The 18,026-nt window shown below is 38.1% G+C and overlaps 1 protein-coding gene across 1 annotated transcript in view; it reads left to right on the forward strand.

The window, feature by feature from the left end:
* LOC132761385 (calpain-2 catalytic subunit) overlaps positions 1 to 18,026 on the forward strand; it is a 56,852-nt gene that overhangs the window by 30,146 nt on the left and 8,680 nt on the right. The window contains exons 7-19 of the mRNA XM_060754201.2: positions 149 to 234; positions 2,863 to 2,937; positions 3,627 to 3,787; positions 4,919 to 5,088; positions 6,791 to 6,802; positions 8,605 to 8,816; positions 10,997 to 11,033; positions 11,951 to 12,016; positions 12,178 to 12,235; positions 13,509 to 13,573; positions 15,272 to 15,340; positions 16,009 to 16,087; positions 17,428 to 17,544. Coding sequence (XP_060610184.2) covers positions 149 to 234; positions 2,863 to 2,937; positions 3,627 to 3,787; positions 4,919 to 5,088; positions 6,791 to 6,802; positions 8,605 to 8,816; positions 10,997 to 11,033; positions 11,951 to 12,016; positions 12,178 to 12,235; positions 13,509 to 13,573; positions 15,272 to 15,340; positions 16,009 to 16,087; positions 17,428 to 17,544 — 1,207 coding nt within the window. The remainder of the gene's footprint in view (positions 1 to 148; positions 235 to 2,862; positions 2,938 to 3,626; positions 3,788 to 4,918; positions 5,089 to 6,790; positions 6,803 to 8,604; positions 8,817 to 10,996; positions 11,034 to 11,950; positions 12,017 to 12,177; positions 12,236 to 13,508; positions 13,574 to 15,271; positions 15,341 to 16,008; positions 16,088 to 17,427; positions 17,545 to 18,026) is intronic.

Genomic DNA, 18,026 nt, shown 5'->3' on the forward strand with positions numbered 1-18,026 from the left:
CTAGTCCACAGGAAATGCAGGTCAAACACCAAATAGCACACCCTAATTCAATTCATGCATCTTGTTTTTAAGAAAAAAATTAAAACAGTTCAGTGACCATGATGCATGACAGCATGTTGGTTTGGCTTTTGTTCTCTTATCCCACTAGGTCAGTTTCCGTGGCAGTCTGCAAAAATTGATCAGAATCCGAAATCCCTGGGGAGAAGTGGAATGGACTGGGAAATGGAACGATAAGTGAGTTTCGAGTGTTCTGATTTTGTTTGTTTGTTTGTTTGTTTTTTGCAATACACAACTGAAGCATTTGAGATAAAGCTTTGCAACATACACTCCAAAATTCAAATTGAAGCCACTGCCCTGGTTTCCTTGAAGATGGTCTCACAACAGTAAAGGCTAAATCACCTTTGGATTTTCTCACATTTTTCAAACATTTGTGAATCTGAGCTGCTGCATTTAAATGTGTTATCACTGTTCACAGAATATGGCTTCAAACTACAAGAGAGGAGATTCCATCTGAACATGAGGAAGAACTTCCTGACTGTGAGAGCTGTTCAGCAGTGGAACTCTCTGCCCCGGAGTGTGGTGGAGGCTCCTTCTTTGGAAGCTTTTAAACAGAGGCTGGATGGCGATCTGTCAGGGGTGATTTGAATGCAATATTCCTGCTTCTTGGCAGGGGGTTGGACTGGATGGCCCATGAGGTCTCTTCCAACTCTTTGATTCTATGATTCTATGGTTTCTCTGCCTTAAAAGTTATCCCATGAGAAAGCAAATATTTTATTGAAGCTATAAGTTTGTTTATTTTATCCTTCCTCCAATAAATGTAAGAATGGTATTTTGGTATCCAACAAATGGAAGACCCCAATAATGGTCACATGCAGCTTCCAGTTGAAACCAGTCAAATATATCATCAGTGAGCTGCAACCTATTCTGGACAATAATGCTTCCCTCTGAAGAGGTCTTTACTTACCTCCAGAGAGACTGTCGGTCTCAAACAATTACTTACTTACAGGAGGACATACATTATGGATGGGGAAGAGCTTACCATAAACATGTATTACAGTTATACCCACACATCTACTTAGTAAATGCCATCATATCACCCAAATTATTAAAGGTATTTTTACATGCTCATCCTCTAATGTGATTTGTGCCATCCTCTGTCAATAATGTCCTTCAGCGCTCTACATTGGGCAAACAAGCCAGTCTGTGTCAGAATAGATAAACCTAAATCAGATATTAGGAATGGGACATTCCTAATATGTACAAAAACCAGCTCTTGCCCATTTTAATATGTCTCCTTTCTGATTCCCAGCTAGTAATAATATATTCCAAAAGGTCCCTCCACCACTCATAAGGGTACCTTTTCATCTTGACTTTAGGCATCTTGGCTTGTCACTCCATCACATACAGACTCTGTGCTTCTATTGCTATTCTCACACACAGTCTGCTCATTTATTGAGCAGACTGTGTGTGAGAATGTACTTCATCGTGTATGAAAGGGGCATATGTACATTGTGTATGAAAGGGGCATAAGTACATTCACATAGTTCAATCCAATAAAGGAGTTTAGGGTGACCAATAGTGACTTCTTGTGAGTTCCTAATGAATATCATGGTTGATTTGAATTAGAACCAGGACTCCAGAAACCAGACTCATGACACAGCACCTTACCCTGCCTTGAACTTCTCATTATAATGGAATGCAATAGTAAATTATTCAAAACCTAAAAAGTCAAACCCTCTCCATAAATGCAGACTATTCTCTCTCACACACATCTTTTTATCTTCTTTGAAGACACCCAAGAAATATCAGCCACAATTTTTCTATGCATGTCTATCATTTCCACTAAGAAGCTTTTCTTGCCTTTTGACTTGTAATTGCAACCTATTGATCTTCGCTCTGCTCTAAGAAAATGCCATGAACAAAAAAGTTTTCCTTCCTCCTATTATAGCACCTGTAATTTTTCTTTTTTTTTCCAGTGCCATATATACTAGATTGCCACGATGCATGACAACATGTTGGTTTGGATTTTGTTCTCTAATCCCACTTGGTCAGTTTCCGAGGCACTACTCCGAACTAGAATCATAGAATCAAAGAGTTGGAAGAGACCTCATGGGCCATCCAGTCCAACCCCCTGCCAAGAAGCAGGAATATTGCATTCAAATCACCCCTGACAGATGGCCATCCAGCCTCTGTTTAAAAGCTCCCAAAGAAGGAGTCTCCACCACACTCCAGGCACAGTGAGGAAGTTCTTCCTCATGTTCAGATGGAATCTCCTTTCTTGTAGTTTGAAGCCATTGTTCCTTGTCCTAATCTCCATGGAAGCAGTAAACAAGCTTGCTCCCTCCTCCCCGTGGCTCCCTCTCACATATTTATACTGTGTAGTTCTATGCTGTTTTTCACATTTCTATTAATATCCTTCTAGGATAATCGTGCTAAACACAGTCCTTATTTTATTCTTATCTGTGTGCTGACATGTTTTCATTTCCCAAACCATTACCCTAATTAATTGAGTGTAATTCACTGGTATCCATCACAGTGCAAAGAGGAGAAATTGCAAAGCATTGTCATTTTGCAGAATACTTCTCACTTAGCTTCTAGAGCAGTGGTTCTCAACCTGTGTGCCCCCCGGTATTTTGGCCTACAGCTCCCAGAAATCCCAACCAGTTTATCAGTTGTTAGGATTTCTAGGAGTTGAAGGCCAAAACATTTGGAGACCCACAGGTTGAGAATCACTGTTCTAGCATTCTTCTAAATTGTGGCCATCGTTGTCTAGTCATTTATTAGGCCTTGCAAAATATTCCAGTAACTTTAAGGCGTTTTATTACTCTAACTCTTAACTTTATATAATTTTTATATTTTTAGTTGCCCAAGCTGGAGTAATGTCGATCCTGAAGTGAGAGACAGACTAACCAAGAAACATGAAGATGGAGAATTTTGGTAAGGAGGGCTTATCAAAAAAGGAGGCCCACCTTACTGTTTCCTCTCTAATACGTAAATGTCAGGCATACATCTGGGTATCAATCTGTAATATGGGTATCTAGAATCATTTCTGTTAAAAGTAAGTGCAGAATTGGATAGACCTTTGGAGGAACTTGCTCAATGGTGGATCAAAAGAACAACCATACCTCAGTAAAAAGTATATCAGCGTAAGTGATATGGGGAAGTAAAACCTTTGCTTTGCTAAGAGCATATTTGCAGCTAATGGCACAACATGCTGATGCATCTTGCAAACGTAATGACTCATAGGTTGCTCTTGGTTTAAATCAATAACATGTGTCTTTTGAACCAAATATAGCATCCCAGCCTTTTCTTCCACATGGCCCTTGGGCCACAGATAACAAGATGTTATCCCACAAGATGAAAGCACCATTTCTAAGGCTGATTAGAAGCCTCTTTAGAAGTACAAACAGTTTCAACGTTCTCTGTGTGCTTTGTTCAAAATTAGAAGCCTGTTTTAAAGTGCAGGTTGCCACTGAATTTTGATAGTGGTCCAGATGCAGCTTCCAGTGAGTTAGGGGTGCCAGTGTGGCAAATTTTCCACCCATAGTTGAATTGCTATTGGAATCCAGTGGAAAAAGTCATCTCAAAGTCTTCCTAAATATCATTTTTGTGGCCTTACTTTATAGGATGTCATTTGATGATTTTCTGAGACATTACTCACGCCTTGAGATCTGTAACTTGACTCCAGACACCCTGACCAATGACAACTACAAGAAATGGAGCCTCAATTTGATGGATGGGAACTGGAGAAAAGGATCCACTGCTGGTGGATGCAGAAATTATCCTGGTGAGTCACTTTTCAGCACCTGCATTTGCAGAGATGGCTTTTCCTTGGCATCTTCTAAACAGTTGGCAGAGTTATCTAGAGCTTGATATTTTACTATGACACCACACTTAAGAATCAAGTGCTTATGAGTCTGTTTGTAAAGATGTGCATATTAGTGTTTTGATTCATAACAATGGCAGTCACTGTGGTTTATGGGCTAATCCTTACACCAAATTTGGATTTAGTAATGCTAATAGACCTGAACAATGGACTAGTGGTAAATTTGCAACTTCAAGAGCTGATTGTTAGGACAGCTATGCTGCCAAGGAGAATCTAAATATACAGGAAAGATGTATTCACCTATATTAGCAAGCCAGTTTAATTTACACTGGGAACATATGTTTTTTTTTTAACTAAATGGTTTTAGCAGCCTCTCCACATACTTTGCCTGACAATAATAATATTTCATAGTGGTATGTCCTGTGTGAGGGGAAAAATTCCACCACACCACTGAAGATTTTTGCTTACCTTAACAGGGAAATCAGGGAAGGCAATGCTAGTTGAAGAACTCTATCACTCTGGCTCTCCTTGATCACTGGACTTGCTGGAAGGACACTTTGCTCCTTCTAAAGAAAATGGCTAATCCTCCTAATATCAAATCAGTCTCTTTTAAGCCCCTTCATATAACTAATGTTTTATCTGATGCCTTTCATTCCTTACTAACCTTCTGGTTATATAGTCAAAACAAAAGCAGAAAACTTTTGGTTGCTAAGTGGTTGGTTAGTCAGGCCAAACTAGATTTGGTCAGGAGTTTCCAGTTGCTGACCCATTTTGATGGGAAGCACCAGGTGTTTTGATACTAGGGTCCTTTTTAGACCTATAATTTAAATTCCTGTCAAGAATGAGCACTGATTGTGGGGAATCCAGTAACTCCCTTTACAGCTAGTAACATTTATAACTTTACCTTCACTTCAGAACCTCTCAACTGCTGGGTAAAAACGATTATGAGCTTATTGCAAACATATAGGTGAGCCTGTGGGCAGCTCAATCTCAAATGGAAGGATTGTAATTTTGCAAACTAGGATTACTTACAGTCCTCAGGGGGAGTTGAATCACTGTAAACACATGGTAGTTTGCTTTCCTTTATGACAGATTCATTTTGGATGAATCCACAATATTTGATTAAACTTGAGGAAGAAGATGAAGATCCAGATGATCCTGAGAAGGGCTGCACCTTTCTGGTTGGACTGATTCAGAAACACCGCCGGAAGCAACGGAAAATGGGAGAGGATATGCATACCATTGGCTTTGCCATCTATGAGGCAAGCTTGCTTTTCCTGTCTTCTGCTTTACCTACTAAGGCATGGTGTGAAGGGCTGCCCTTCTTAAGAATAAAGCCAACTCAGGAGATCATTAGTCTCTTCGCCAACAACTTGAGTAAGAGAGGGACAAAACATAAAGCAATTCCCACCCCCTTACTATGAATTTGCATCTCCTAAAATGTATGCCTGCCATTTATAAGTTAAGTACAACAGACAGAATTTTCATATTTCCTTAATTAAACAGAAGCTGTACATGGTTTCAGACCATTTCTGAGTGATTGGCATATCTGGTCTATTGCAAGCCCATCATTATAATTTCTATGCAGAATTTTCATCTTGGAGATGGCATAAAACCAGATTATGGACCGAGAAGTGCCCCTTGCGACTGTTATCTCAGTCAGAGTTCTGCTTTGCAGTTCACTCAGCCAGCCTGGAATACAAATGTTGACAATGATCTAGGGATAAAGTGAGCCACTGAGAGAGACAGAATGAAGGGGGTGTATTTGCCAACAATGAATTTTGGCTTACTAAGGGAAGAGATTAAGGAATTCACTGCCAAACATTTATTTGGAGAGATTTGAGGGATGGGTTCAAGTGAGAGGTAGGTGTGGTTAGCAGAAACAAAAGATGAATTTACTGAAGGAGTGGTCACCTGAATTTGGAGAAATGAATTCATTTCAAATTAATTTATTTGAATATTATTTGGGGGGAAGGGTTTTTCTGTTGGAGTAGGAAACCTGACACAAATGAAAATGTGGTTCTGAGTTGAGAGCTATTGCCCATCAACTTGTACTTACGGTTCCGGCACAGCTTACCTGTCTGAACGTATCTCCTTCTGTGATCTACCTCGGAGGCTAAGATCGTCAGGGGAGGCCCTGCTCTCAGTCCCACCCACCCCTCACAAATGCAACTAGTGGGAATGAGAGACAAGGCCTTCTCGGTTGTGCCACCTCCTCTATGGAACTCCTTCCTCAGTGAAATTAGATTGCCTCCCTTCCTCCTGGCCTTCAGTAAAAGTAAAAACTTGGCTTTGGGATCAGGCCTTTGGTCAGTAAAGGGAGCAGTGCAATAAGAGACTATGAATTAACATTGATGCCTCGGACTGGCCCTGGATGATGACTTGGATTATGTGATTTTAAATGGTTGTTTAATGTAATGTTTTAACTGGCTGGTTTTTAATGTTTAATGTGTTGTTTATTTAATGATGATATGTGTACATGTAGCATCATATTGTTGCCTTTGTAAGGCCGCCCTGAGTTCCTTTCGGGCTTGAAAAGGTGGGCTATAAGGGAGGTCAATAAAATAAATAAATAAATATTTAGATTTTTGCCTCCTTTATATATTCTTTAGTTTCTCTTATTTCTCTTCCATAAAATAGGTTTTTTTTGCTGTTTTCTGCATGATGCTAATTATGAAGCCTATATTTGGGACTCAATGCCAGCATTTGTCCTCTGCTAGGTTTGTTTCCCATAGCTGCCATTTTGCAATGGCGTTTGCACACTTGTCAGATTTACCAGTCTGGGTATACAGATCCAAAGTGAAGGACACTTTCATCTGGAATATTTCTGCTGGTTTAACAAGGCCAAAGGCCAGTGATTGTGCTCTCGAATTAAACTGAAGCTGTGAATGAGTGGCAGTTTGTATCACTGTTGAATGTTGTAACTAAGGAGTGCCTAATTTCTTTCTCTTCCCTTTCCCACAGGTACCTCCACAGGTATGTAATGTGTCTTTGATGTAGAATGGCACATGCATTTCCAGCTTCAGAATGTTCCAAAGATGATTTTCCAAACATTATTTAAAAGTCTACAGTCTGCTGACATTTCATAATTGTATGTAGTTTTTATCATGAAAACATTGTCTTCCACTATATCTAAGTCCTGTAAAAATAATTGTCTACATGAGAGATTAAAAGCAGTCCAATTAAGGAAGTTCAACACTACTGTTCGAGAAAGAACACTGAATTGTATTTTGAATACAAGTATTGGATGACTGATCAAAAACCATAGGGACATTTGACCAGGAACCATTCTCCAGCATTAATACCAAAAGAGTTATGAATCAGTTTTTGGTAAACTTTAGATTCAGTTTGGTTAATTGAGAAAATTGCATGGGATAGACCACATCAGTTCTAGTTTCTGAGACAGAACATATGTCATCCAGTAGTCGTCATCTGTTCGGCCACAGAAAACCGTATTTAATAAGCCTCAAGACTATAAGAAGGTTTTGCGAGTCACTCTCATTGCAATGATGTAGTTGTGGTGAGGCCGCAGACCATATTTTAGTTCTTGCGGATCACCGGTGGTCCACGGACCACAGGTTGGGAACCACTGCTTTAAATTAATATAAATGTCATTAAAATTATTTAAGAAAGCAAGTTAGTTAACCCTTCCAATGAAACAGAATAATTTCTAAAATGGTGTAATGTTTATTAACAGGGCAAATACAAACATGCATCCACAATGTTCAAGAGACTAGACAGTTTTTTGTTGCTCGAAATCCAAAAAATCCATCAGAAATTACAAATCCATCATTAAAAACCTCAAACAAATTATACTTATCACAACCATTGCTTACTTGACCCTACTCTAAGTCCTGCACTTTATTTTGGACCCTCCTATCTGTTACCTCGATATATTTTTGCTAAGGGTATCCCCTAGTCCCTGTTCATTTGTTGTCCGCACTTTCCATTGGCTCCTTTTAGGAATTATTGCACTTATTGAGCCTGAACTCAGCTTTGACTTTTATCTCAGCCATATTGTTTTATTATGATGTGTGTGATTGTGTTGTGTTTTTATTTTTTTTATTTGATTGATTTTAATGTGTCTCTGTTTTTATCTGTAATTTTTGGGCTTGTCCCTTAGTAAGTCACCCCAAGTCCCCTTGGGGAGATGGTAGTGGGGTATAAAAATAAAGTTGTTGTTGTTATTATTATTATTATTATTATTATTATTACTTGACATAAAAGAAGATCAAATATCTAGAAGGGAAAAAGAGTGCTTTGCCTGCTTGAAAATAAAATACGTTCTGTATCATTCTTTGGCATAACTAAGCCATTTCCTCAGTTCTAGTACTTGACTACTTGTTATTATGACTGCAGGTTTAGGAGTCACTGTATATATTTACTCGTTTATTTTATTTATATCCTGCTACTACCCTAGCATGCAACCCAGTGTATTTTGCAATAAATTAAAATTCAGCTAAAAGATAAAAAGAAGTTAATTTGGTGATATAACTGAGATGAAGAATAGTTCTATGTATACTGGTATACTTCGTGCTGCAATTTTTTCCATCTGTGTAAAAATTGTGTATTCACAACTCGTTACAGATACTAATATTAAATACTGTTAGTCACCATTCAGACTGCTGTTGCCAGAGTAAATCTAGAGAGCGTTCCTTTGATTAACTAAATAAGCTGAATTTCCCTCTATTATACATCCATAAAAGTTATAGGAGCCTTCTCCAGAGCTCATTCTGACTTTAAGTTCTTTTCAAACTGTTGTTGTTTTTCCTGTGAAGTCTTCAGGCCAAACCAGCGTCCATCTGAGCAAAAATTTCTTTCTGACAAACCGAGCAAAAGAACGATCAAACACCTTCATCAACCTCCGAGAAGTGTTGAATCGCTTCAAGCTTCCCTCAGGGGAGTATATTATTGTGCCATCAACATTCGAACCCAACAAGAATGGGGATTTCTGCCTCCGAGTCTTCTCTGAAAAGAGTGCGGATTCACAGTACGTTTCTGATTCATCCCCTCTCCAGCTCACTGTGAAAGTACTGGGGAGACCATATTGTCTTAGGGAACTTGTTCCATCTATTTGGAGACCTTCTGCTTTATTGATAAAGATTGAAAGGAATGGAGGCTGTTTCTGCAATTTCAGGAGTGCGTTCCAGAACTTAGAAAAATCTCTTTGAGGTGCTAGCATGAATAACTAGCATGCGTTGTGTCTGTTCTTTTGGTCAGGAGCAAAGGGACTGTTTATGTGCTATGTTGTATATATTAATTGTTCTTTCTAATGGTCATGCTTTACAGTACTTTTCGTTTTATTGCTAGTTTAGTTATGTTTTTAACTTTTGTATTATGTACATTTTAGCTGTATATGTTTTAACTTTTCTTAGCCACCTTGAGCTCCAGATTAGGAAAAATATAGGATATACATAAATACAACTACAGTAGTAGTAGTAGTAGTAGTAATTCTGGTTGAGAGTTTCTGGGAATTGCCGCTCCAAAATTACTTTTCTAAATTATACTTTTTTTCCAAGCTGGGGCACAGAAGTGTTTGGGGAAATTATTTTGCACAGAAATACATGTGATCATTTTCTTTGTTTGTTTTACATGAGAATTGTGGGATTTAGGACAAAAACGGTTTCTAGATAGCCACATATATGTGTTTGTGTGGAAGATTATGCAAAAGACCCGGTAATATTGTACAATGAAAAAACAGGAACCTGGCATAACAAAACCACTTGTCTATTTTTGTGCAAGATTGTAATTTTTTGTGCAAAAATATGTGCAAGGAGTTTATTGTGTAAGATTGCTGTTTTGCAAGACAAACATGTAAGACTTTAATGAGCAAAGCTGCACCACAAACATGCACATAACTGCCTAAAATTGTATTTGTTTGTGCAAACCTCCACAGTTGTTGTGCAAGTAAAAACGACATGTATTTCTGCACAAAATTGTCTGACTCTAGCTGTGAATTTTGGGTGAAAATTCTCATTTTTTTCTTTTTTCTAATTGGGTTTCCTAATTATCTGGAAACTCATTTTGCAACCAAGAAATTATGATGAATATTCCCTCTGTACCTGCTTTATCTCTTATATCAAATCAGGGAAAATTTGAGTATTAAGGATTTCACAGTTTTATTGACATACAATTCAACCTATTGAAGTTGAACTAGAATAAGTATTGTGCACTAGGCCATTTCAGCATAACAGATGTCTGAGTTACAAATCAACAGATGATTCCCTCCCCCCCCCCCCCCCACCACCACCACAAAAAAAGAAATAAATTGGATTTAATTTATCACCTGTGGGTGGTATTGAATTAATCCCTCGCACTAATACAATGATTGTCTTCAGTGGAATGAGAAGGGCGTAATCTTCCTCCTTTGGCTTTCTCCTCCTCATCCCTTCTAAGGCCCCTTCTTCGTTGCCATATAAAATCCAGATTATCTGCTCTGGACTGGAATATATGGCAGTGTAGACTCACATAATTCAAAGCAGATAATGTGGATTATCTGCTTTGATAACCTGGATTATATGGCAGGTTTAAGTCTGTTCTGGAGAGTTGAGGAATCCTTCTGATTTGGAGAATGTGGGGACTATTGACAGGCGAAAAGGTGTCCAAAGAGCAAACAGCAGTATCCCTTCCTCGTTCCTTAGACCTTCTCTCAAGGCCAAAAACGGAAGCAGCTAACCTACTGAAGGTTCCTTCAAGGAACAAGGAACATTATCTGTCTTGGAACCGGGGGAGTTGGGGGGGAGAAGAAGAAGACTTCCAGATGAAGGGCCTTGCAAAACGTACAGCTCTGACAGAGCATGTGAAGAGAGGATGAGGGCCAACACCTGGTGGCCCCCATTAGCTCACAGACCCACAGAACATCCAGCTTAGCTGTATTCCTCTAAGGCAGTTCTCAATCTGTGGGTCCCCAAGTGTTTTGGCCCACAACTCCCAGAAATCCCAGCCAGTTTACCAGCTGTTAGTTGAAGGCCAAAACATCTGGATATCCACAGGTTGAGGACCATGCTCTATAAGGCATTCTCATTGCAAGGGGAAAGATCTATGCATATTACAGCACACTGATCTTTCTAATAGAGAATTTTCTTTCTCCCTGATAAAAGATGTGATGTTGATCTAATCCTTTCCCTATTCTCTCACACACTGATTTTAACACTCTGTGTTTATTTTTAGGATTGTTGATGATGAAATTGAGGCCAACATTGAAGAGGTATGTTTAAATGAGTATTCCTGCATTTGTGCTCCTTTTGGGGGGTGGGATGGAAATATTGAAATACTGTATATACTTGAGTATACACTGAGTTTTCAACCCCTTTTTTAAGCTGAAAAAGCCCCCCTTGGCTTCTACTAGAGTCAAAGTTATTTATTATTTTCCTGGGTTATTATTATTATTTTATTACATTATTATTTTACTCTATGTATTATGATACATTTTAACCTACTGATGCCTCAGTTAATGCAATTTTATTGGTATCTATTTTTATTTTGAAATTTATCAGTAGCTGCTGCATTTCCCACCTCGGCTTATACTCAAGTCAATACGGTTTCCCAGGTTTTTTTGTGGTAAAATAAGTTGCATCAGCTTATATTCAGGTTGGCTTATACTGGAGTATATACGGTGTATTGATTTGCATTAACTATAATTTACATTAGCCTCCAACATCAGTGACTTAAGGGTACTCATCATAAATCTTATCACAATTATGGCTTCACCCCTTCTTTATTTGGATACTGAGCTTAACTTCTGAACCATGTCTTGGTGGTTTTATTATTACTTATAATACTTGCCTCACCATTGGATCAGATTGAAAGACTTTTCCGTAATTCATAGCAAACAGAAGAATAATTTCTTGAACTGTTTGTAATCTTAACACTGCAGAATGAATGGAGCAATCTGAGATTCACTGAAGGGCTTATGAATGATTCAATCTGAACAGAATTCAAACCAGCCATTGAGAATGAAAATTAAATTTTAATCCATCACAGCAAGAGATCCCTAGCCAAAGGGGGGGGGGGGGGGAGTTTAATTTAGTCATGGAAAAAGAAATATTTGTTTAAATATGTTATCAATTACTAGGTCAGTGCTTATTTTGATCTTTTTCTTCTTCCATTCATATTCTTCGCTAGAAAGAAGTCACTGAAGATGAAATTGAACCCAGTTTTAAGAAACTATTTGGACAATTAGCTGGAGTGGTGAGTTGTTTTCCGTAGGGTGGCGTTTATGAATATACGAAATGCATCTGCTCTAAATGGAATCTAGGTTTGTACTTGGCATGAAAACATTCCTGTTATGATTAAAGTTGAGATATGTTCTTTCAAGCCAACTGATATTGTGCCGTCTTTATCTTCCTTAGGATGCTGAGATCTCAGCCTTTGAACTGTGTAATATTCTGAAAAAAGTGATGGCAAAACGTAAGCACTTCCTTCCTCCTCCTAAAGTCCTATCTCCTTGAATAACTGAGACTGCCTTACCTCACTAGTAATTTTACAGTGAGAGTCCCCTGCAAAATTAAAGCCTAGTGTTAGTACAAGGCCTTATAACAACCAAGTGTACATTTCACCTAGCTAAGATGATCCACATTCACATAATGCCATCATAATTTGACTGTGGACATCTTGTCATTTGGGTCATTTTCCTGTGATCCAAATTAGGTGTTGCATTATTGTAGGGAAAAAGGCAAATGTTTGGATTTCCCCATGTTCACCAGAGGATCATGGGTACTACAGAACCTATACATCTGTCATGCTTGAGAACTTTTAATATGGTAAGGTTCTAATTGATTTATTCCTTCAAACAATGTTTTCCAAACTCTGATTTTCAACTGTTCTGGACTTCAGCTCCCAAAAGGAGGCTTCTGGAAGTTGAAATCCAAAACACTTGAAAGTCTAGAGTTTGGAATTCACTGTTTTAAAAACTCACTCTCAAAATGTACTTCTCCTGTTTGTGGAAGATTTGAAGCAGTTCAAAGAGCTTCTGCTCTGGACCAAAGAAATAAATGTACAAAAGAACTGATACCAGCATGTCAGCCAAGATTAATGGCCTCTCACTTCAGCTGTCTATCTCTATCGATGGTGATGTGTAATGTAAAATGTGTAATGGAGCTCAGCCTTTCTAAATCTAATATTCTGGAAGATGGATAGGAATGCTCAAAACTGTGGGTCACCTTTGTCCCTGTGACCATTTTTCCAGCCCCAAGGTTTCCTTTTGGATCTTATCTGCTCTGGAACAAATTAAATGAGAAGAAAGAATTGCCACCAGGAATAACAGTTATTTTAACGAAGTGCCATCATCCCACCTCCCTGTACCACGGAGGCCTCTAGGGCTCAATTGCAATTGCAATCTTAAAATTTTTTTAAAGGCTTCTCAAAACTCAGAGTGGGTCAACTTTTTCAGGGAGGGAGTGTTATTGAGGGATTGATGTGATGCTTTGGTGAGCTCTAGAGGCAGGAAATTGAAACACGATGCCTATTGTCCACCTTCCATTAAAAAAAATGCCTATAATTTATTTCAGTATCTACTTGGCTGAGTTTTCACGTCGTGTATACCTGGGCTTGCAGTAGATGTCAATTTCTTCTGATATTTATTTATCATTATTTTATTATGTTACATTAGCCATCTAGAAGTTTTTAAGGCAACATATAAGCAGTTACCATATTTCAAATTTGCTGCTGTTTTTCTTTGCAGGCCAAGACATTAAATCTGATGGCTTCAGCATTGAAACATGTAAAATCATGGTTGATCTATTAGATGTATCCTTCCATGTGTTTTATTTGACTGAAGGTTTTCTACAAATAAGGCCAACAACTCAAAGAAAGAAACAATATGAGCCATATATATTGGTTAAAACTGGGCTGGAGTATGACAAGGGGAGACCGTGATTTGAAAGGGCCTTAAGAAATGTGAGGTGCTTTAGAGCATATCCTCTGCTCCAACAAATCTTAAGGGCTTTCATATTTTTGGGAGATAGGGTGGGTTATAAATTAAGTTTATTTTACAACATGTATGTGCTTCCCTCTATCAACCCACTTTGGGTGGATTCAATGTGGACCAAGGGCTGCATGTGACCCCCAAGACCATTTTTTGGTCCACGGAGGCCTCTAGGACTCAATTGCAATTTTCCCCTCTTAAATTCATCAAAATTAGGGGTGCATGTGTCCTGGGCAACCAATGTGATCCCTAGCCTTCCACAGCTGTTCTGATATACCAAAAAGAGGTAATGGAGAACACTGGATAGTAAACTAACTCTCATTTTTAGTGTTAGAAGGAACCATAGGTTAGTGGTAGAATTATAAAATCATAGAGTTGGTAGAAACCTAATGGGCCATCCAGTCCAACTTCTGCCAAGAAGCAAGACAATCGCACATGATTTCCATGTTTAAAGGTGTTTATATTAAATGATGTCACTGAGCTAGAACGGAAGCAGTTCTTCACATGAGGAGCCCTATGAGAAGCAGCTTAGGGAACTTGGTATGTTTAACTTGGAGATGAGACAGTGTGGAGTGGAAATAATATCAATGTTTAAATATTTGAAAGGATGTCACATTGAAGAGGGAGCAAGCTTGTTTTCTGCTGCTCTGGAGACTAAAACACAGAGCAGTGGGTTCAAACTGCAGGAAGAGATTGCACCTGAACGTTAGGAAGAACTTCCCGATGGTAAGAGCTTTTTGATAGTAGAATATGCTGCTCAAGGCTGTGGTGGAGTTAGGGGTGCTTTTGTGTATTCCTGCATGGTAAGAGAATGGACTGGATGCCCCCTTTGTTCTCTTTCCAACTCCATGATTCTAAAGTTTATAGAGGCAGATAATACTTGAGTTGTACATACAACAGCTTTGGCTCAGCATATGAAAGTTTACGTTGATATTTGGGGTGGGGGGCAGCCCTGAATAATGCAGTTACTTATTACACATTGTTGTTATTTTCTATCCTACCTTTTCTCAGTTCAGGATGATATAGTATATCAAAAACCCACAAAATACAAAAGCTGAAATGAGATTAAACAATAAAATAATCAAAACCACATTAAAATATATATTATTAATAATGCACACATACACCAGCACAACAACTGGCAAGATTATTTGGGTGAGGTGAGCCTTAATATAGTCCATCATCAAGTGCCTGTTGAAACAGAAAAGTCTTTACTTGTCTGCAAAAGGAAAATAGGGAAGCTGACAGTCCAATGTCTCTGGGAAGGGAGGTCCAGAGCCTGGAAGCAGATACTGAGAAGGCTATGTTATTGCTGGCTGCAGTTTATCAAATGAGGGAATTTTGTTTTTACTTTTTGACTCGTAACTCCTGATTTTCTGCCCTCACTCACGTACACCTTGTCCCTGCCCTTTCTCTTTTTCTTGAGTTTCCTTCTGAAACTCATCTTTTCTGAATTATTAGATTAGAATTAGAAAATGTAGGCTTGCTACTTGAACTGGAAGGATCCCTAACTGACACAGACAGATGGAAGTGGTAAACTGGGGCTGAAGGAGTTTCATGTTCTTTGGACAAAGATTCAGAAATACCAGGTAAGAGGACACCTTCAAATGAAGTTAAATAAGTTCCTTAAATGTACCATGAACTTCAGGTTTCAGACAAAGCTTTCACTGTGACACCCTCTACCTATTTCACTGCATTATAATAATTATTAATAATAATTAATAACAATCCCCCAGTTGTCACCACAAGGAGACTCAAACTGGCATTTTACTGGGGATCTATGTAGTGTCATCATGCTCTGATCCTCTATTTCTTTTCTAATAGTTTTTTCTATTTTTTTCTCTTACATTGCAAATCCAGCTGCAAACTACTTCTGTGATAAAAAGCCTTATCTAAAACTGCTCTGAGACTAAGAATATGATGTAACCGCTGCCTCAGCATGTCAAGCAGAATATTGTATGATTATCCTGAGTGCTTAGGACTGTTTGAAGTGGTCTAACAATGATCATTACAATGTGGGGTTATGAATGGACAGGACATACTATTAAGTTAGACCAACATTAAGTCACAGTTATATTTCTCAAAAGTAATTTTTAAACAGAAGACCTTTTTAAATTCAATAAAAATAATGTTAAATAAAGCAATTTTCAAATTTTTTAATGGCTTTTTCTTTTCTTCAGTAAAGTACAGAGATTGCTTCCTAGGAATATTTCTCTACATTGCTATCTGGCTATTAACTGGGCTTTCTGTTCTGCAGAAAATTTATCGGGAGATGGATGTTGATAGTTCTGGAACTATGAATGCCTATGAGATGAGGAAAGCTTTAGAACAAGCAGGTACATTTCAGCAAACGAGATCTATATGCTGGATTTTTTATCAAAATATCACAAGTCAAACCCTTCCAAAGCGTCTAGGACTGTGTGATTTATTTTCGAATGATGCATGCAGATCCAAGTAAGGTGGCCTTTTGCAGTTGACAGATCATGATTTTGTCAGTTGGTTTCCAAATGCTGGCTGAGATCTTTTGACACAGCACCTAATGTGCCGATTACCACTGGGACCACCTGTACTGGTTTATGCCAGAACCTTTGCAATTTGAATTTGAGGTCCTGATAATGGCTGAGTTTTTCCTGTTGTTTTTCCTCAATGCGACTGTCACCCGGTATGGTGACATCAATAATCCAAACTTTTTTCTTTTCCACAATTGTAACGTCTGGTGTATTGTGTTCCAAAATTTGTCAGTCTGGATTCGAAAGTCCCACAGTATTTTTGAGTGTTCATTTTCCACTACTTTTGCAGGTTTATGATCCAACCAATTCTTTACTGGTACTTGTGACATCATCATCATCATCATCATTATTGAGATAAACTATTTTGAAAAGCCAAAAATGTCCCCCAGTGCTCATCTGCTCACCCATTTACTTTTTTTGTAGATTGGTTGCTATTTTAGTGCCTGAAGTTCAGTAAAAATAGATAGCACATTGTATACTATCCATGCATTCAAAATATGGTTCTTTTGAGACCTATGCAAGTTGTGATTATACTTTTTTTCTTCTTTCTGTGTATGCACATACATATAAGTGGATGATGCCTGTAAGGCCATTAAAAAGAAACAAGCATTTCTATATGTGAGTCTGCCTAGACAGGAACTGTGTATTAAACAGCCCATCTGGCCATCTTTAAAGCATCTCCACATGGATGGCTCAAATACTCTGCTGGAGGAAATTGGGATTTTCACTGTAAGGAGTGTAAATAATTAGACTAAAGACCAATATAGTCGCCTGCACATTTGTACATTAGTCCTGCAGTCTCTCATCGAGCCGCTGATTGGTATGCAGTTGCTAGTTCAACATGTTGATGGATCTTCACACATAGAAGAAAGGCTTTAAAAAACAATGAGCCACCCAAGAAGAAATGCAGATCAGTCCACAAGTCTGCTAACTGTCCTCATCAAACATTATAGGGACTAGTTAAAATACTGAATTAAATGCTAACTAGTTGAAATGCTGAACTAAGATCTCCAGCTCAATACAGAGTGCTTATTTGGTCATTTACTTCTTTATTCAGTGCTTCCAAATAAATGGAAAAGAAAAGCTCTCATTTTATGAAAAGCCATGCTGTGTTTTTAGTTGCAGTGTTCAAAAATGTATTTCAGAAAGATTCCATTTGCTTTTAGGCTTTAAGCTGGATTGTCAGTTGCACCAAATCATTGTGGCTCGTTTTGCTGATGAGCAGCTGATCATTGATTTTGACAATTTTGTTCGGTGCTTGATTCGGCTAGAAACCTTGTTCAGTAAGTAAATCATCAATATATATCAAAACCTCCATCTTAAAATAAACTGTAGCTTATATGTATATATTTCGAGAAGCAAAAGCTTGTAGGTAAAATGCATTATTTTATCTTTATAAATTTATTAAAAATAAAATAAATATCCTACTCTTTTCAAAAGTTCTAAGGCAGCATACAATAAAGGTAAACAGCCTAAAAAATTGAAGTTTCAAATGTATGGTTGTTATCTTTATATTAGTAAATTGTCTCAAAGGCATTGCTGAGTGGGCAATATAGGAACATTTTTAATAACCTGAGCTCTTGAGATGGAAGAAGTGTTTACTTAAGGGAATACCTTTGAGGGATGCAGAAGGGGGAGGGTTAAACCTCCCTTCCCTGTGTGCTAGAATATACAGAATATTTTTCTTCTATTTTAAAGAACTTTTAAAATAGTAAAGTGGTATTTTTCTCCCTAATTTCTCACAGTGAATCGTTTCATTGCTGCT

The sequence above is a fragment of the Anolis sagrei genome, chromosome 1, assembly GCF_037176765.1.
Source record: "Anolis sagrei isolate rAnoSag1 chromosome 1, rAnoSag1.mat, whole genome shotgun sequence".
In the NCBI taxonomy this organism is placed as follows: Eukaryota; Metazoa; Chordata; class Lepidosauria; order Squamata; family Dactyloidae; genus Anolis; species Anolis sagrei.